Consider the following 21,175-nt stretch of genomic DNA (forward strand, 5'->3'; position numbering starts at 1 on the left):
TCTACTGTTGGTTAAGGTGGGGAGCCTTAATCTCCTAGCTTGATTATCAATATATATATATATATATATAGCTAAAAATTGTGGATGCGAGTCCATTCCAACCTCACAGGTGTGTTGGGCATGGTCTATTTTGCTAGAGAACCTAACTTAAATGTGTTGTATTGACATATAAATACGAACTTTTTAAGTTGTAAAAATTTTGAACATTGTGAGCCATTGATTTTTTAGGCTATTAGAAAACCCATTTACACATCGAAATTGGATGATCCAAGACCCATTTCCTACTAAATAAAGCTTGTGAACCCCGTCTATATGATCTCCCAAATAATAAAAAAAACATTAAAGAAAGGTTTTTTCTTATTCATTATGATGTAATGTTGATCTGACCAAATACTAATTATTTACTTTAGTGCTGACTCCTTGGGTATGGTCCACCTAGTTTTGTATGGGCTTGGTGATTCATGTGGATTTGACATAGAACAAGTCTGATGGGGGCATGACTTAGTAGGCTCAGCCATGGACTCAAAGGACTTAGACAGGCCATCCTAGACCAAAGCTCTAATAATTGGAAAGAGTTGAAGCAGGGAAGACAAGGCTTAAGCCCAGCTAGGGTTTATTAATCTCAAGCCAAGAAGTGCAGCCCATGTCTTCAATATCATAGTCACAAATCTTATTCTCGGGAAAGGAAAACTTGCAACATGTATTTTAAAAATATCGGTGATATTTGTGACTACGAGTCAGGTAAGCCGGAGCTTCAGCACCAAGCCCAGGCTCGTGCGCACAAACAGGCTAGGGTTAGTCGTTCTGATGAGCTCGATTGGCTCTGTTAGGCCTGACTAAGCTCGATCGTTTAAATTCATATTCACGTAACAAGTATGGCTCTGTTAGGTCATAACTGCTAAAGCATAGTTTTCATAAGGACCGAAATGAAATTTTTAGAAACAAAGGTACTGAAGTGTGAACGCCAGAGTTTTTTTTTTTCAAGTTTTATATTGAAAATATGGAATGTTCTTCCCCATTTGGACCCTTTCCCTCTCTTATTGTCAAAACCCTAAATCTGTAGTGGACCCGTGTGCTTCTTGATCTTGGTCCAACCTCAGGGCACCTTACCAGGTCCAGTCTTAGACCATGTCCAACTGGGTGCAAACTAAACTTCACTTAACTGTTAAACGGCTTAGTGCCACTGCATGTAGATAGATCAGATCCTAGTCCAATATCAAATCAGATCTGGGTCTGGCTTAGAAATGCCCAAACCATGAAATCATCCGGTTAAAAAAGGATCCTACTACCAAGACTTAGGGCTGAGAACCAAGACGAGCAGCTCGCTGTTTGGTTGGGCTTGGCTTGTGAAATGCTTGGCTCAGCTCATAAATTGAGCTTCACGAGCCAAGCTATGAGCAGCTTGTTTAGAGGTATCTGCACTAAGTATGAATAGGAGAAGCTTGGCTCGGTTACAATTACGTATTTTATCTATATATTATATATAATAATATATGTTTTATATTTATATATCATCTATATATTATATATTAACAAATTTTAAAAGACTAAACACATTTTTTTTTTATATAAAACTAGCTACCGCGTGATTGGTTCAGAAAACTGGACTCGTAATGAGCTCGAGCTTGGCTCGGCTAGTGACGAGCTCAAAGAAAAACCTGAGCAAGGGTTTACTCTTAAAGAGTCAAGCCCGATTAGCCCGAAGATGGCTCGTTCGACTAGTTTAGGGTTTACCAGCCCTAATGATAGCGATGCCAATGAATCCAATTATGTTCGAATATCTGACCAAATTCGATTCCGTTTAGTTGCATTTGGCAAGCCAAAACAACGTATGATTAGATATGGTTTTGTTTTTGTTCTACCGAATCAGACAAATACTGAATTTAACCAATATATGAATCCGATCCAAATGCAAAGTTGAATTCCTTTAGCCCGCATCCAATTAGTCCAATATGGTATTTGACCACTTCCCATCCGAATCCGAACCTTTTACATTGCTACCTGATGAATTTAGTGGGTCTTCTTACTTATTAGGTTGGTCTAAATTGATCAGATTTTGGATAAACCGATCCATTGACAGGGCCCAATGGTTTTCAAGCAGCTTTCTTGGGAAGAAAATCTGCATGGTGGGTTTGTCTTGACCTTTCCCTCTATTATGCTTTATGACCAACTGCAGAGGATATATAAAGAGGGGGGAGAAGACGACTGGACTCAACATTGACAGTGGTGGGTATGCTCTTTTTTTCCATGGATTCTTCTCCTTCCTTTCTTGGATGAAGGCCTGAGAGTATGGTTTCAATATCTTGTCAAACCATTTAAGATGCTTGGTGGAATTCAGTCGGGCATATGTTCAGGTTCTCTCTCTCTCTCTGGTGTTATGTGATTGTCATTTTTCATGAGAAAGAAGGGTAGCTTTTGTGAAGATATGGGTTCCTTTTTGTTGGTTTTATGAACTAGAAATTTGGATGTCTTTGGTGGAAATTTGGGTTCTTTAGGCATTCTCCACACTCTTGGTTATCCCGATGATGGGGTGCCTTATTTGATGGGCTACATCTTTGCAATATACAATGACCCCATTGTCAAAAGATGGATTTATCTTTTTCATTAGTTGGTTTGGGTATGTTGTTCTTGTATTTACCATTTATTTATTTATTTATATTTCGGGGATGCAACGTGTTCCTTCTTGTCATGAGGGGTTTGACGCTATTTGTTTTTTTTAATCAAATGTCATGATGGTGTTTTTCTGTTTTTGGCACAGAAACTGCATTCATGTAGATGGGAAAACAAAATATTGCGTTTGTTGGATGATGAAGGAAACATTGTTTGAGAAAACAAAAAATCAAACCGGATTTTGAAGCCTCAACCATGTTTTGGAAGGGCCTTCTCCCCCTTTCTTTCACAAGGAAACACCATTTTCTACATCCCATTTCGCTCACACTGAATACTTACCCCTTTCTTTACCTGCAAGCTCAGCACTATGGTTCATTCCTCTATCTGACCACCATTCCGATACTCATCATACGTTTTATGTTGTTAGGTTCAAAATGTGGATAACTTCCTTTTAGTTTCTTTCACGTTGAATCGATCCTGAGGCATATCTTATTCTTGCTTTTGTTGTAGAAGGCATGCTATTTAACTGGTGTTATATTAATGTAAGGCGATAGTATGTTTAATTTAACTTTTTTTTTTTAAATTTGTTTTTTTTCATTCATGTTCTTAACTTTTCTGTGACTGTTTTGAAATTTGGTTTTCATGTTGGAGCATTGCATGCTAAAATTGATTCTTGCAGCATAAAATTAGAAAAGGGTGTTTTCCAAGCTGTCATCCAGTCAGTCCTCCAGAAAAAGATGCTTCCCTAACTGTTGTCTAAACACTTGAACTTTGTAATGTGGTTTCAGGTCTTTTTTTTCTTCAACAAAGGGAATTGTGACTTCTGCATCTTTTGTGACCTGGAACAATTTGATAAAAGACAGGCATTTTTTGAGCTTTTCGACCATAATGGCAAGTAATGTGCAAACTAACTTACAAAATGGCAATGCCAAGGCACCTGATCCTCGAAGGACATTTCAAGTTGTTGTTGCAGCTACTCCTGAAATGGGTATTGGTAAAGATGGCAAGTTGCCATGGAAGCTGCTAGGTGATCTCAATTTTTTCAAGGAGATCACCATGACTACATCGGCTCCCCAAAAGAAAAATGCAGTCATTATGGGCAGAAAAACATGGGAAAGTATCCCTCTTGCGCATAGGCCCTTGCCTGGTAGGTTGAATGTGGTACTTACCCGTTCTGGTAGTTTTGATATTGCAACTGCAGAAAATGTTGTGATTTGTGGAAGCATAGCCTCTGCCTTGGAGTTATTAGCAGCACCACCTTATTCTGTATCAATAGAGACTGTGTTCATCATAGGAGGTGGTCAGGTACTAAGGTGATTCTCTCCATTCTTGAGTCCTGTAGAAATTTAAACTGTCAATGAACACTAGAAAATTTCACCCGCCCTTCTTGTCCAACCACTTCTCTAATTCTGGCCTGCGAATTGGATTGCCTAAGCTGGAGTCTAGTTCTCCAATTTAGTCACAATTTTCTTATATCCTTTAAAATGAGTCAGACCATCAAATATATGTTGTAATGTATTGTTAAAAACCAATGATTTTTACTACAGGGAAGTTCTTAATGCACCGGCTTGTGATGCCATCCATATTACAGAAGTGGAATCAAGCATCGAGTGTGATACATTTATCCCTGCCATTGACTTTTCGGTATTTCAGCCATGGTACTCATCCTTTCGATTGGTGGAGAATAACATCCGTTATTGCTTTGTGACATATGTACGTGTTAGAAGTTCTGTTATGGAGCCTTCAATTTTGCAAGATGGAACAGTTTCCAGTGGTCACTTGGAGCCAGCTAATGACAAGTTTGAGGTCCAAAAATTTTCATTTTTGCCTAAGTGCATCTTTGAGAGGCATGGAGAGTATATGTACCTGAGGTTGGTCCAGGATATCATATCAAACGGTTGTCAGAGAGAAGATAGAACGGGGACAGGCACATTATCAAAATTTGGTTGTCAGGTTCAGTAATTTTGTTTTTATTTGGATGATTCAATTTTGAAATGCTCTCTGATATACCACTCCATAACATATTTTTTTTCACTTCATGGTTTACTCCTCTCTTTTTGACCTTTGTTACACAGATGCGGTTTAATCTGCGCAAAACATTTCCACTTCTTACTACAAAGGTAGTTTTCTTTATTTGCTTCTTTATTGTCATGTGTCATGAGTTTAAAAATATAAAACCTCTATATGCCTCTCTACCCTGCAGGTATAACCATTTGTTGGATCCCTCATGGCCTATGTCACATGGGTGCGGGTGCGGGGCTGCGGCACTTTCAAAAACCTTGGGTGCAGGGGGTGCGGCAAAATACACACACACACACACACACACACACACACACACACACACACACATATATATATATATATATATATATATACAAATACAATGGACACAGAGAAATGAAAGATCGAATGAACACGAAGCCCCAGCAGTACTCTTCTACAAAACCAAGAAAGTTCACGAATAGTAACCAATTGAAAGAGGGAAATGAGTAAACAAACAAGGAAATACAAAATTTCTGCCGAATCAACTCAAGATCGAGCGATAACTACCGAGATCCCCACGAAACCCTAACCCTAGGATTACAACCAAGGGAAACCCATCAAATCTCAATTAATCAAAAACTTTACAAAAAATTAGACCCCAAGAAGGAGTAAATCACACAAAATACAGACCGATCGATGGCGGATTCGAAAAGCCCCAAATCCTAACCCTAAATTCCAAATACCCTCTAGAAAACCCAAATCGAGGACAGATCAACGGAGAAAACAAACATAGGTCGAACGACCGTTGATCCAAACCACGAGATCTCAACATGTCTGTTGCGGCAAAGGGAAAGCAAACACAGAGACCCAAAAAAGCACAAGCCGTGCGCACAACCATGTGCACGATGGACATGTTGAGAAGCCGAGCACCCAAGCACCTCGTGGCAAATTAGCACCGCTCGCAGCCACGACGACGTCGGGCCCCTCCCCGACATTCTAAGAGGGAGAGAGGGAAGACGGAGAGGAGAGGAGGAGAGCAGAGGGAGTCGGGGGCATACCTGGTTCGGCGGAGCGGTCGACATAGTGGTTCGGCTTCAGGAGGAGACGAAGGGAGGATTAGGGCAAAAATCCCTAATCCTCCTCTTCGCAACCCTTTTCATCAGGGATTTTTTTTAGTCTAAAAACTGGACAAAAATGACCCTGGGTGCGTTGACAGCATCCAGGGTCAGGTTGACCGCACCGGGTGCCACACCTGCACCCACGTTGCGTCGCGTCAACGCGGGTGCGGCACCTGGTTGGCCGAATCCCTGTGACATAGCTCATGGCTATTCAGTTTTATAAAAACATAAATAAAATTGTTATTTGTGTCTTGTGTTTAGTGCTTGCCTTTTGTACTTCTTTTCAGAAAGTATTCTGGCGTGGGGTTCTTGAAGAACTATTATGGTTCATCAGTGGTTCTACAAATGCAAAGGTAAGCAGTAACTTGTCATGTGTTGGACTAGATCTATGCTTTCCCCCTTAACACCTCACCACTACGCCCCCCCCCCCCCCCCCCCCCTTCAAATTCCTCTCAACCTTATAAAATATCTATGAATAAGTTATGTTTGAAAGTTGTAAAAACTCTCATTTGCTTGAACCTGAAGGGTAAATATTTCTCAACAGGTTCTACAAGAAAAAGGTGTGCACATTTGGGATGGAAATGCTTCCAGGGACTACCTTGACAGGTGCCTGGCTGTTCCCACCTAGCAGGGCTGATTGAGAATGTGATTTGCAGTTACAATTCTCGCTTTTCTTACCTAATGTTCCTTTGGTATTGTGGTTACAGTATTGGCTTGACTGACAGGGAGGAAGGTGATTTAGGTCCCATATATGGTTTTCAATGGAGGCACTTTGGTGCAAGGTCAGTCTTGCATATTCTCCAGAGAATAAAATTTCGCTTAAAGAAAATATCTCTAAGTAAATCTCACACAAAAAATTCATTACAGCTATACAAATATGCATGCTGATTACACTGGAAAAGGATTCGATCAGTTGTTAGATGTAATCAATAAGATAAAAACGTGCCCTGATGACCGACGGATTGTCCTCTCAGCCTGGAATCCTTCTGATCTCAAACTGATGGCTCTCCCACCTTGTCACATGTTTGCACAGGTTAGGCCCAATGACATTTTGTAATGTTCTATACTTTCTTAGTGAGAAAGTTTTATTTTTAAAGATGACCCCGATAAGATGGCTAAGATGTTCTTTAAAGATGCTGACTTAAGTTTTAGATGACTTGACTAACTCATGGTGGATATGATAGACTTAAACTACCTTTACTGATTTATCTTATTATTTGGTCCCAGTTTCCTTGTGTCTTCTGAATCAAGATGGTTGCTCGTGATGAACTGCCCACTTGCTTGGTCATCACCTACTTGAGAGTTGACTATGTTTTTGTTTGCACCTGTGTATATGGAGCACTTGTAGACTATTTGAGATGATTAAATTGTCATGACATTGTAAAAATATCTCAAAAAGGAGATAAAGTGTGCGATAAGCACAACACCACCAATGTGCACAAATGCACAAGAACACTTAGAACAAATGTACACGAAGGTACAATAAAGAAACTCAAATGCACAAAGGCATACAAAATATAAAGAATTTTATTGAGAAGAATAAGTTTTACAAAGGGGGAACTCCCCTATTTATAAGAGGAAAGGAGCCTTGGAGGGGCTCCACTAGCTGTTGGAGCCCCTCCAACGGTTAGAATTCTAACCGTTGGAGAGGCTCAACAGCTAGTGTTGAGCCCCCTCAAGTTGACTTTGAGTCAACAAAAAGAAAGAAATAACAAATGAAAAGAAAAAAGAAAAAGAAGAAAAGTAAAAATACAAAAAATATTACAACATATTCATAATTATGAATATGCGCAAAAGGAAGGGAAATGACTAAAATACCCTTGCGGGTTTTACAAGAAAAAAAAGGAAACATATATATTTACATATATATATATATAAAGATAGATACATATACATATATACATCATGTATATATGTATATGTATCTCTCTTTATATATATATGTAAATATTTACATAAGAGAGATATATTTTAACACCCTCCCTTAAACTTAGGGCACAATGACCGAAAGCTTGCTAAGGAGAAAGTTGAATCTTGGAGAGCAAAGCGCCTTGGTGAAGAAATTTGCCAACTGATATTCTGAAGTCACATAAGGAAGATCAATGACTTTTTGTAGATATGTCTCTCTGACATAATGGCAGTCCATCTCAATATGGTTTGTGTGCTCATGAAAAGTGTGATTCTTAGCAATATAGATTGCACTCTTATTATCACAACACAACTTTGTGGGTTCTTGAATTGTAATTCCCATGTCTTGCAGCAACTGATGAGTCCAGACAATCTCCATAGTTGTAGAAGTCATGGCTCGATATTCTGCTTCGGTGGACGATAGAGACACCTTCTGTTGTTTCTTACATCTCCATGAGATCAGGGATTCACCTAAAAAAATGCAAAAGCCTGTAGTGGAGTGACGATTATTTGGGTCACCTCCCCAATCAGAGTCAGTATATGCAATTAAATTTAACTCAGAAGATGAGGAAAGAAAAACTCCCTTGTTTAAAGTTCCCTTTATGTATCTGACAACTCGGAGAACGACACTCATATGAACGGATGTAGGAGCATGCTGAGATTGGCTTGCAGTATGCACGACATGAGAGATGTCCGGCCTTGTGATGCTAAGATACATTAGAGATCCCACAAGTTGCCGGTAGGGGGTAGGATCCTCCAAAGGTTTCCCATCATCGATCTTCATTTTTTATCCCACAATTTCAGGGGTCTCACAAATTTTATCATCAGTAATACCTGATCTGTCAAGAATCTCACAAGCAAGTTTAGTTTGAGACAAAAAATAGCCTCTATGAGAGTAGGCTACATCGATACCAAGAAAGTAAGTCAGATACCTCAAGTCTGACATTTAAACCTTTCTTTTAAAGTGGTTTTAATGTTTCTGATGCCCTTTATGTCACTACCTGTTATCAACATATCATTAACATACAACAGTAGAATCACAATTCCTGCATCAGACTTTTTGACAAACAGAGTAGTGTCAGTGTAGCATGAGGTAAAACCATTTTGAACCGTCACATCATTAAATCGATCATACCAAGCCTTAGTGGCTTGTTTTAAACCATAAAGCGCTTTTTGCAAACGAAGGACTTTCCCCTTTGGTACGTTCATACCAGGAGGAGCATCCATGTAGACTTCTTCATTAAGGTCCCCATTTAGAAAGGCATTTTTAACATCCATTTGGTAAATATTCCATTTTTTAATAGATGCAATGGTGATCAAACACCTTACAGTAACCATTCGTGCAATAGGAGCAAAGGTTTCTTCATAATCGATGTCGTATTCTTGACTATATCCTTTTGCGACAAGACGGGATTTATATCTTTCGAGAGTGCCATCACTCTTGGTTTTGACTTTAAAAACCCATCTACATCCTATTGTTTTCTTTCCTTTTGGAAGACATTGAAAAACCCACGTTTTGGCTTTGTTGAGGGCTCTAAGTTCGTTGTCCATGGCATCCCTCCACTCTATCATTTCCATAGCTTCTTTAAAATTTCTAGGTTCTTGATATGAGTGAATGGCACTAAGACATGCCCTATGCTTTGGAGAAAAAGACCCATAGGATATAAATCTAGAAGGATTTTTCCTAGATCTTTCAGTTCTTCGAGAGTGGTTGGAAGATTCACTAAGGTCACTATATTTCTCTATTGCACTTCTAAAAGTGCTTTTATCTCTATGTGTATAGGTAATTGGTTCATTTATCATTTCTTCTTCATCATGAATGGTTTGAGGAATACTTTCACTTATTTCCTCGTTCTCATTCAATTCATCATCGCTAAAAAAATCTTCATTTCTAGATAATAGTTCAAATAAAAAAGAGTAATCGGCATTATCTTCATGAGTTTTGTGTTCTTCAAAACCACTTATGTTTTCTAAAAAGGTTACATTTCTTGAAACATATAGTTTATCATTTTTAATATCATAACACCTAAAACCTTTTTGTGTTTCCGAATATCCCAAAAACGCACAAGGAATAGCTTTGGGAGATAATTTATCATTCTTATCGGTAAGAACAAAACATTTACAACAAAAAATTCTTAACCTATTGTAATTGGGTTCTTTTCTATACAAGATTTCATATGGAGATATTTGATTCAAGTTTTTGGATGGAAGTCGGTTTATGAGATAAACCGATGCAAGTGCTGCTTCGGACCAAAATCTTTTTGGAATTTTTTTGAGAAATGAGAAAAGTTCTTGTAGTTTCAATTATGTGTCTATGTTTTCGTTCGGCCAACCCATTTTGTTGATTCAATTATGTGTCTATGTTTTCGTTCGGCCAACCCATTTTGTTGAGGAGTTTTGGGACAAGACCTTTGATGAACAATCCCATTATTTTCAATATAACTTTTGAAATTATTTGAGAGATATTCTCCCCCGGAATCGGTTCTAAGAATTTGTAATTTACTATTGAATTGATTTTGTATTAACATGTGAAAAACCTTAAAAGTAGAGAAAACCTCATGCTTATGTTTGAGGAAGTATATCCAACTATACTTTGAGAAATCATCCACATAAATAACATAATACGAAAAACCTCCCTTAGACACAACGGGTGCCGGTCCCCAAACATCCGAATGCACAATTTCAAAAGGCTTAGTTGAAAAATAGTTCTTTGTCCAAAAGGTAAGCTTCTCATTTTACCAAGAATACAATCATTACAATTGAAATTGTCTTTACATAAAGTTTTAGCAAAATGTAAATAAGAAAGCTTGACAATATTTGGATGCCCAAGGCGTTTATGCCAAACATTTATATCTTTATGTTGGGCAACATTACAAAAAGAGGTTTTTGGAATTTGAAGAAATTCCATGAGATAAAGATCTCCCTTCCTAGAGCCTTCCCTAATCAACTTCCCGGACCAGCGATCCTTTTTCCAAAATTTATTTGATGAGAATTTGATCACACCCATGATCCGATAGTTGAGAAACGGAAAGCAAATTTAAATTTAGTTTTGGTATAAATCTAACTTTAGGAATAGAAAAATCTTGTCTTTCAAAATCACCAATTTCTTTTATTTCAAGAGAAGCCCCATCCGCGGTGGAGACAAAAGAGGGTGACAAATTTTTTGAATATTTAGAAAGTGCAAAAACATTTGGAGTCATATGAAAGGATGCACCCGAGTCTAAGAGCCAAAGAGTCTTACCGGGAGGAGAGAAGGTGGTCTTGGCGGCTCCGAAAACGGATCCCTTGAGGAGTGGTTGAAGAGCTTCCATGATTTGATTGAGAGACAAAGTAGCATGGTTGGAAGTTGATGGACCTTCCTCCTTGGTTGATTGGAAAGTAGTAGACATAACCACCATCTTCTTCCATTTAGGGCATACCGGTTTAATGTGACCCGGTTCTTTGCAAAAATGACATATGATCTTACTATAATCTCTTCTTCCATAATGCCCACTATTTTCTCTTCCTCCTTGATTTTTGTTAAAATGAGGGGGTTTATAGGTTTTAACATTATTCCCCGGTCTTGAGACGACATAAGCACCCTCATCCTCATCTTTGGAGGGAACGGCCAACACACTTAGATTGGTTTTATTCATTCCCAATCTAGTTTCTTCTCCACTTAATTTGGTAAGCACATCTTCCAATGGAGGAGAAGAGAAAAAAGACAAGAGAGAGGATCTAGTTTGTTCAAACTCGGGTCTAAGCCCATTTAAAAAGTTAAAGAAATGATCGTCTTCTAATTGTTTGGCCCTCAATTCAATAGCCTCACCACTCCATTTAGGTTCTTGGAGACCAAGCTCATCGCAAATAGTGGATAACTCGGCGAAATATTCTCTAACGGACATTTCTCCTTGTTGAAGGGTTAAAGCCTTCTTTTGGAGATAGTATTTATGGGACAAATCTCTTGAAGTATACATTCTTTCAAGATATTCTCATACTTGATATGCCTTTTTGAACTTTAGAATGTTGACATTAATTTTGGTCTCAACCGAAGAGAAGAACCATGAGAGTATTTTGTAATTTTTCATTTTCCACTCTTCATGCTTCTTATTGTAATCTTCAAAAGCCTTTTCTCTTTCTTCTCCCTCAAGAACCTTGATCTCCCCTCTCTCAAGGATAGTAATTTTAGGTTCGGGAATAGTTCCTTGAACATATCCCCAAAGACCCTTTCCTTTTATATGGGCCTCCATATTCCCGGCCCATACATGATAATTCGTTCCATTTAATTTGAAGCCAAGAGAGAAGTGTGAATCATTTTCGCCCATTAGAGAGGATACAAAGAGAAATAAATGCGTACCACAATGCGAAATGAGTCCCTTCTTGATGTAGGAAGCTTCTAAAATATAGAATGAAGGACCGAGTCTTCACTCCAACCACCACAACTTAATGTCACGCTTTACGAGGTACTCCAACGAAGAGAGAAAAAAGCACGATCTTCTTTTCCTTTAAGCCTAGCTCTGATACCATGTGAAAATATCTCAAAAAAGAGATAAAGTGTGCGATAAGCACAACACCACCAATGTGCACAAATGCACAAGAACACTTAGAACAAATGTACACGAAGGTACAATAAAGAAACTCAAATGCACAAAGGCATACAAAATATAAAGAATTTTATTGAGAAGAATGGAGAACAAAAAGCTCCAAGAAGTAAGTTTTACAAAGAGGGAACTCCCCTATTTATAAGAGGAAAGGAGCCTTGGAGGGGCTCCACTAGCTGTTGGAGCCCCTCCAACGGTTAGAATTCTAACCGTTGGAGAGGCTCAACAGCTAGTGTTGAGCCCCCTCCAAGTTGACTTTGAGTCAACAAAAAGAAAGAAATAACAAATGAAAAGAAAAAAGAAAAAGAAGAAAAGTAAAAATACAAAAAATATTACAACATATTCATAATTATGAATATGCGCAAAAGGAAGGGAAATGACTAAAATACCCTTGCGGGTTTTACAAGAAAAAAAGGAAACATATATATTTACATATATATATATATATAAAGATAGATACATATACATATATACATCATGTATATATGTATATGTATCTCTCTTTATATATATATATGTAAATATTTACATAAGAGAGATACATTTTAACAGACATCTATGTGAATTATGTCTCTCTGCCATTTTTAGAGGAATTTTTTTTATAACCTTTGGAGTCAATTGTTTGCATTACACTAAAGTAGCTCGAACAACTCATCTGATTTTTGTTGATTTTAGATTCAAGTTAATTCATAGTTCATACACCTAAAAGATCTTGGAATTGAAGCAGTATTTTAAGTTTATTTCTCAGTTTATTGATGGCTCTGCCTCTGAGTTGGGTAAGTTTGTCATGGTAGTCTAGTGGTAAAGATAGCTGTGTACGGCTGTTGATCTGTTCAGCATTTTTTTGTTCTGAGATGATCTATTTTTATCCATTTATAGGAAATAATTGGGTAATAATTCTGTGAAGATGATCTGCTTGTGATAATTGTGACTATCTTTTTTCAAGAGCTGCTAAGACTAATGGGCTAGTTTATTACTCTGGAAAGTAGGGCCCAGTGGTATTCTTGTGATCTTGAAGGTTTGTGGCCATTGCTTTGCATCTGTGTCCAATATGTTGGCCTTATTTTCTCTGATTGTCTACTTTCACAGTTTTATGTGGCAAATGGTGAGCTATCGTGTCAGATGTATCAGCGGTCTGCTGATATGGGACTCGGCGTGCCATTTAATGTAGCTTCATATGCTCTCTTAACACGCATTATTGCTCATGTCTGTGGTAAGCTATTCATTCTTTGCTATGTTTAGTCATTTTAACAAGTTTGAAGAGGTAACTGGCTTGGCAGTGGGACTTGTTTGGACTCAATCGTACATTTGTCATCTATGAACTACAGCAACTTGCATTGAGTTCGTGCACTTTGTTCTGAGTTGAACATAAGTGATGTGTCCTGCTGAACCTGAGTACTTTTTATAGTTTTGAGAGTAATCCCTAATGCTTGATCTTCATCAGTGTACATGAAAACTGGATCAACTGTTTGATTTGATTGATTCAAATTTAGCTGGTTTTCAGACTGCCTTGGTGTGGAAACAAACATATTGGAATCAGTAGAAAAAGTTCATGCTTGTTATTGTTATTTTTTAAAATCTTATGAAAATGAGCCAGATCTTTCTTTTTGCTGTTTCTTTTTTTTTTTGGTAACGGTTGGTGTAATTTAGTTTTAGAATAGAAAGACGTTCTGAGATTGCACCAGCTGCACATAGCTAGGCCTTTAATTACCTAGACAAGTGATATGCCTGTTTTAATGCTCCTTGTGCTTTTATTTATTTTCTTCTTTGAAAGAGTGGTTTTTGTTTGCAGATCTTTCTCCAGGTGATTTTGTTCATGTTATTGGAGATGCTCATGTTTACAGGACTCATGTTAGGCCCCTCCAGGAGCAGCTAAAAAACCTGCCCAAACCATTCCCAGTAAGAGGACTGCTTAGAACACAATGTCATTGTCATTTAGCAGTGCTTTGTTCCAGACTACCTGTTCAGTATTGTTTTCATACTAAAAATCCTGTGCTGCACAACCACCCTTTCCCTCCTTTCCTCCCCCCTCTCCCCCTCACAACCCCCCCCCCCCCCCCCCCCCACACACACACACACATACACCAACGTCTAGCATTGAGTAGCTCCTATACATGGATATCCTAGTTCTACTGTATCTTTTTGCTTCATTTTGTTTTCCTCTGGAGCAATTACAAATCCTTTTTTGATCATAGGTCTTATGATGACAGGTTCTGAAGATAAATCCTGAGAAAAAGGACATTGATTCTTTTGTCGCAGCTGATTTCCTGATTGTTGGATATGATCCCCACAAGAAAATAGAAATGAAAATGGCAGTCTAGAAGAGGGCTCGATGAGAGACTATTTCCTATTCCCAATACTTCAAAATGGGTTGTTGTCTTCATTTTTATAGTAAGTGCAGTGTTGCATAGCAATAATGAACCCTTCTTTCTTGAGTAAATTTCTGGGTGAGATGCTGTAGGTTAGTGATCCATACAGAATGAGCAACATGCCAAGTGATGGCAGTCGGATCATGTTTTTAAATTGTTTATACAGAGTGCTTCTTTGCTAGAAAAAAAAATTCTTGTAACGTTAACATTAGTTTTCTGAAATTTGTGCTTGTGCAACAGGGCCACAAGTCTTAAGCCAATTAATTCTCAAATGCGTCCGCATTTCAACCTTTGGTTGAGTAACAAGAATGTCTAGGAGTGAAGGCAATATTTGTGTACCATTTTGTTTCCTTAGGCGAAACAATTGAAGCGTCTGATAATGCAAGTTTTTTCCATGAATTGGCAATGATATATATATATATATATATATATATATATATATATATATATATATATATATATATATATATATATATATATATATATATATATATATATATATATAAACTCGGACTGTCTTTCAACATTTAGGCTTCTCAAATTCTTGACCCTTGCAAGATCTTTCCATTGAATGGCTTTGATTTTTGTTGCATTTACTTTTCTTTATTCAAGTGTATAGGTTCTTATATGATTTGTTTAATTTCTTCTGTCTAAGATGAGTCTAATTATTTCATCACCTCTTCATTGCTTGGGTGGAGTGTTCTTAATTCTAAAACCGCCTAGTCATTTGGTGCTAGCAGATTTCCCATAACCTGGCTTCTTTTTTAATGTCCAGGTGGGAAAACAGGCACTATTGTAGGAAGAGAGGTTAATGGTGAGGGTACACGTGTATTTGCAATGTACAGATTAGACTCAACCTTATTTTTCTTGTAAAATTTTCTCTTTTCTCAAAGATGCAGGATCTAGTAGCCTTCGTCACAGCGGGTGATACTTTGATATTTCTTTTTTTTTCCTGTTACTAGTATACAAGTCGAAAGTGCTTTATGCGGGACACACCCGTGCAGGGACCAACCGGGCACTGTCCTGTGTTTGATGCGCAGGGAGCAGTGTGTTCAAGACAGCACAAAGAAAGTCCTTTAGTCGCACCCCTGGGGATGCAAACACCGCCTCATTGTCCACTATTTTCGTAGTTTCCTTCAGGACTGCTGTACCCAAACATGGAAAGTATCTTAACCTTGGAGAGAGAGAGAGAGAGAGGGTTGAATCTATTTCCATTAGGGGTGGCAATTTCTGACATGACCCGCCAACCCGCCTCTTAGGCGGGTTCGGGTTGGGCTTAAGCCAACCCGTTTAATAAACGGGTCGACCCGCGTAACCCGTTTATTAAACAGGTCGGGTTCGGGTTGGGGGTATGCCAACCCGCCAACCCGGCTGACCCGTTTAATAAACGGGTTAGGCGGGTGGGTCAACCCGCCAACCCGTCTGCCAACCCGCCAACCCGCCAACCTGCCAACCCGATCCGTCAACCCGCCAACATGACCCTCGAACCTGAAAACCCATTTACCCGACCCAACCCATTTATTAAATGGGTTGGCGGGTCGTGTCGGGTTACCCGTTTATTAAACGGGTCGGGTTCGTGTTTGCCACAGCCGACCCGTTTAATAAACGGGTCGGGTTCGGGTTGAGGTATGCTGACACGCCAACCCGCCAACCCGACCCGATTACCACCCCTAATTTCCATCAGGGAACTGGCATTTCAGATTGGAAGTCACTGAACCAAAATATTTGTCAAACCTTCGGTTACATTTTCATTGCATCACCTACAAGTCAAGTATCCTTTAGGCTTACTAAATGTTTTAGGAATCCGGTACCCGACAGTTAGTATTCCTTTTACATTTAGAAAATAAACAGATTATGGCACATTTATCATAGATTGAATACGACTTGATCCAATTTTCATGTTGCAAAATGAGGACAATCAATTGACAGTTTTTGGATTATTGGTAATGACAACTTGATGTTTGGCATGATTCTTGACTTCGTTTTACACATGAAGGAATGGAGAAATGGGAGATGCATGACTCACCCCTTATAGATGGGGCAATGCATAATGATGATGATAATAGTTATGGGTACTTGATGTGTTTGTGTGGTAAATGATCAAATCTGACCGATTTCTTGTTAATTGCTGTCAAATATCTGTGTTTAGTGATTAGAGAATGGTTTTTTGTTCTCATGGAAACTGAATATTGAGCACCCCCTATAGATGGGGCAAAGCATGTTGATGATGATGGCGATTATACCAACCTAATGTGTCTGGTATGATCGCAGTGGACCAGTGTCTTGTTAGTTGCTATCAATTATCCCATGTTTAGTGAATAGAGAACGGTTTTTTGTTCTAACAGAAACTGAATATTGAGATAATATCACTTTTCTGTACTGGTCGTACTGTTATTCAAACAATAATGGGGTATGAGATTTTCTTATGTAGAGAATGTTGCTTTCTTGGAAACTAGAAGCATACTTCAAATTGTTTCCAACTTGCAATTGGTAATTCTTTTAGGGGACGTTTGGAAAGAAGGATTCATTTTCGTATATGAATGTGACTCACGATGATGATAAATCATAGTATATCAAATCTAATGACTTAGCTTCTCCTAGTTGTTTTGCAATGTATGGAAGGGGACAATCCAATTTCCTTTGTTTGTTTTACGTCATCAAGCTTGAATATCCAACCGTTGTGTATATTAGATTTGATTTTATATCCAAATCCAAATAGATTGGGCTCCGCATATCGTTTCTAGGTAATGGTATTGGATTTGATTATTATGGATCATTCAAACTCAAATGGTTTTGAGTGGGTGGCTGACATTAGATCTTTTGTTGAATCCAAACTTCAACTTGATTCGATGTTGATTTGATCGAGTTGGACATGATCCTCTCAACTATTTAAGATGAGGACATGAACCTCTCAACCATTTAATTGGCACAATATAAATGCTGCCGATCAGAATAAAATTTTGATTCCATAGAAATTGTTCTTCAAAGCGCACACCAAGAGTTACTTTATAGAGATGCTCCAAACATTATCAACAAAATGTAGCAGTGATAAATTTATTCCAAAAGTTAAAATCAAATCATCAATTCTCTGTTGTCGCATACAAGAGAAAATTTTCTTTTGGGAGAATAAAATCAAAACTAGGGGTGATAGCGCAAAAATAAAATTGTTCACTCCATTGCACTTCATAGCAGATTATTCTGGAGCTTGATTTTCAACAACAGTTGGGTTATTTTTCATATAGTATAACATACTATATGAAATTGGAATAAGAATGGCTCTTAATTTGAACTGAGTTATTTAGATCACGCAGGTAAAACCTGGATAGGATCCGATTGAGTCTATCATCAACTTTCTAAAATCCTATTCGTGAAATGATTGGGTTTAGCATGTGGCTTTCAAACCTGAATTGATAATGCCATGAGCAAACCTAAATTACTGGTCCTGTTTGGAAAAGGCCTTCCACGAGAAGAGGCAAGGATTTCTAAAAAATCTTGCCAGCTCAGCCTTTTCATGAGAATACTTTCGAAGAGGGGGTATGAAAGGATTCACACATAAGTGGTAGGTGGTAGAAAAAACTGGGGCCCACTTGTGCCAGCATGGCACTTTTCCACTGTGATGATTTGATGTTTGTTTCATTCATAGTGGGAAAGGAAAAGAAAAAGATTGCCAGTTCAGTAGTTTCCCATGAAAGATGCATGAAACAAATGAGATCGTGTATTTTTTGATAGGCAAGTTGGGGGATAACCCTTGTAAGATTTGAAGTCAAGACCCCTTGGTTATGATAGTGCAATCTAACCATCATTCGACCCCCATTAACCTGATAGGTTAACTTGCCTGCAAATTCACATCCAATAAGGGTATGAAACTAATTGAACTTGGATAAGGGAAAAGGATTTCCCACCCCTTGCCTATATCTGTATATGCTCTTTTCTATTTGAAATTTTGAATTGAAGTCCAAGAGGGTAGCTGTGAAAGAAATGGCAGCGGCTTTTGCCAACCCAGTTAGACATAACAAACTACTATTAAAACATCTAATAAATGCATCATTTCAAAGTTACCAATTGTACAAAATTCAAGAATACTCTTGAACCATAAAACAAAAAAAGGTGGGAGAACAAAAAAATCTTTTCATTACATTGCACATGGCAATATTCACCTACCAAGGCCCCTGTCAAGAAACCATTATTCTTTTATATATATATATATATCAGCAGGGTCTTGTGTCAAGCTGAAGACCCAGGATTGAATCCTACTGACACATGGGGGCTGCCGTTGCTGTTTTGGGGTACGTAAGGCTGGGTGGTCGTGTCTTTAACTTGGAGTTTTACCTCACAGGGTGACAAGCCCGTGACCAGGTTCTTGGTGAAGGTTTCTTCATCATCTTATTAGAGCATTTATTCCTATGCATGAATAGCTTTTTATAAGGTTTCAAAAATTACTGCTTATAATTTTCATAAATTTTAGAGACACTAAATACCATTTTTTCTATCCAAAATGCATGATCTAAGTATCAATTTCTAGTAAATGGATCGTGTTGAACACATCTATGGGGTCAGAATTTCGAGAAAAAAAATCACTAAAAATTCAATAGCCCTTTTTATAGGTTTCTATTTTATTATATGTTCATGTATTCTTAAAGGGAAGGCAACAATGTTTTGCAGCGACATTACGAAGTTAGAGGTATTCTAGAAAATAATTAGAAAAGAAAAAATGTTTCTAAAGAAATTATTACACCTGGGGCTTTAAAAGGGGAAGAAGCAGTTGTCCTTTAGGTTCCTAGCCTTGAAAACAGAAACATTTCCTGAAAAAAGGCTAATCCGGGAATAGGAAATGAAGGCTCTGTCAATTTTACTTGCACGGTACAAGCCAACTTTCTGGTTATTATGCCACGTAAAATTCCTGGATGGATGTTGAAGCTCCAGCAAGTTACAGTCTTCAAGAGCTTGATTGAATTCCTTCATGCAGGAAAGAAGTGATTGAGATTAAATACGCTCATGAGGGAACCTTATGGTGTTCCAGTCTCCAAAAACAAGCGATTGCTACAACATACGGCGTTGCGTGTAAGAATTAGACGCATATATAGCTGAACCAAAGAACTGGTGCTTACCATCATCAAGCAGGACAGTGGGACATTGATCAGAGGAAAAATATAAAATCTGCAGAAAGAACCATGGGATTCCATAAGCAAATGATATGAACCACCTTACAACCATGTCCATTATCAATAATATGCCATCCATGAAAATCTGTAGTCAACGTTGCAACAGCAGCCTGTTGAGTTTTGGTTTCAAGCAAGAAAGCCACTGCTACTTTAAATTTTCTCAACATAAAAAGAATCTCCAAATGGGACCATTTCCGCCTCAATCCCCTTACATTCCAAGCCACAAACTTCGTAACGAAAAAACAATCAAATAAATTAAACATACGGCAAGTCCTTTCCCTGGCAACGTACGGCAAGTCCTTTCCCTGTTACACCGACAACCAAGAAAACCCCCCTTTGATATTTTTTTCTCTATCGTAAGGTAGTGGGGGTTTTGCTCGGATCGACGGATCCTATGGACGTCGTGGCTGCATCGCTAGGCTCAGGCGGTTTTTCATTGGCTGATTCACCTGTGCCATCGGGGCGTTAGGCGAAATCAACAGCATCTGACATAGTCTTCTCCCTTTTTTTCTCTGTTGTTTCCGTTGTGAGCAAGGCGGCGATGTGCATCACCACCAGGTGATGTGGGTCACCGGCAGGTGACGTGGGTCACCGGCAGGCGACGTGGGTCGCCGGCAGGCGATGTGGGTCGCCGACAGACGACGTAGGTCACTGACAGGAGACGTCGATCGCCGGCAAGCCGGGTGGGTGAAACCTCCTTTCCGGTTTCACCAATTTTTGTAAACAAAAACCCTTGGGTTTTTGTTTTTTTTATTTTGATCAATGGAATCGGATCGGGTTCGAGTATGGATCAGATCTGGTTCATACCGGGTCAAACCCGGATCCGGTTCATACCAGGTCAGACCCGGATCCGGTTCATACCGGGTCAGACTCGGATCTAGTTTATACTGAGTCAGACTCGGATCTGGTTCATAGCCACGTGTAATGTATACAATGATATTAACATGCCTCTAAAGTACAGCCATATATGTACCAAATTAATTCATTAACAATGAGCATGAAATATGACATTCTCATATGCAAATTGAACTGTGCATGTTATACATTTTTCATGTGTATATGCTTGGTATGCACATGCATTCATCTTTATGCGACCATTGTCAAACATGCTCCTAACCATGAATCGTATTGGGCTAGACAAGAGAGCATTCATGTATTTATGTATATGCAACAACACACGTCAAGTCCATCTATGTGCAAGCACTTGAAAACAAACTTTATCATGGAATGATGTTTAAGCATGTTCTAACAAACATATAAACAACTTCAAATCCGAACATATAGGGAAATCAAAGTGCAGGTACGTAACTCATTCTCAAAATTTATCATGCATCGAGAGATTAGAATTCCAAATTTCACAAATCACATGACTAGACACTGTTTACATAAGCTAGCAGCATTATGTCATTATCATAATATGATTCCAATATAAGATGATGCTTTTA

At 38.4% G+C, this 21,175-nt stretch overlaps 1 protein-coding gene across 1 annotated transcript; it reads left to right on the forward strand.

Annotated features, from left to right (window-relative positions):
- Positions 1 to 2,207: 2,207 nt before the first annotated feature.
- LOC149832307 (putative bifunctional dihydrofolate reductase-thymidylate synthase) lies at positions 2,208 to 14,840 on the forward strand. The gene is made up of 11 exons (XM_090012415.1): positions 2,208 to 2,354; positions 3,399 to 3,923; positions 4,158 to 4,563; positions 4,686 to 4,730; positions 5,999 to 6,064; positions 6,256 to 6,317; positions 6,419 to 6,493; positions 6,579 to 6,744; positions 13,289 to 13,412; positions 13,992 to 14,098; positions 14,410 to 14,840. Exons 1-11 carry the CDS (start codon positions 2,347 to 2,349, stop codon positions 14,518 to 14,520), a joined length of 1,695 nt encoding a protein of 564 aa, XP_089868541.1. The 5' UTR covers positions 2,208 to 2,346; the 3' UTR covers positions 14,521 to 14,840.
- Positions 14,841 to 21,175: the final 6,335 nt, after the last annotated feature.

Source organism: Nuphar pumila, chromosome 7, assembly GCF_984573655.1.
Source record: "Nuphar pumila chromosome 7, dmNupPumi1.hap1.1, whole genome shotgun sequence".
NCBI classification, from domain to species: Eukaryota; Viridiplantae; Streptophyta; class Magnoliopsida; order Nymphaeales; family Nymphaeaceae; genus Nuphar; species Nuphar pumila.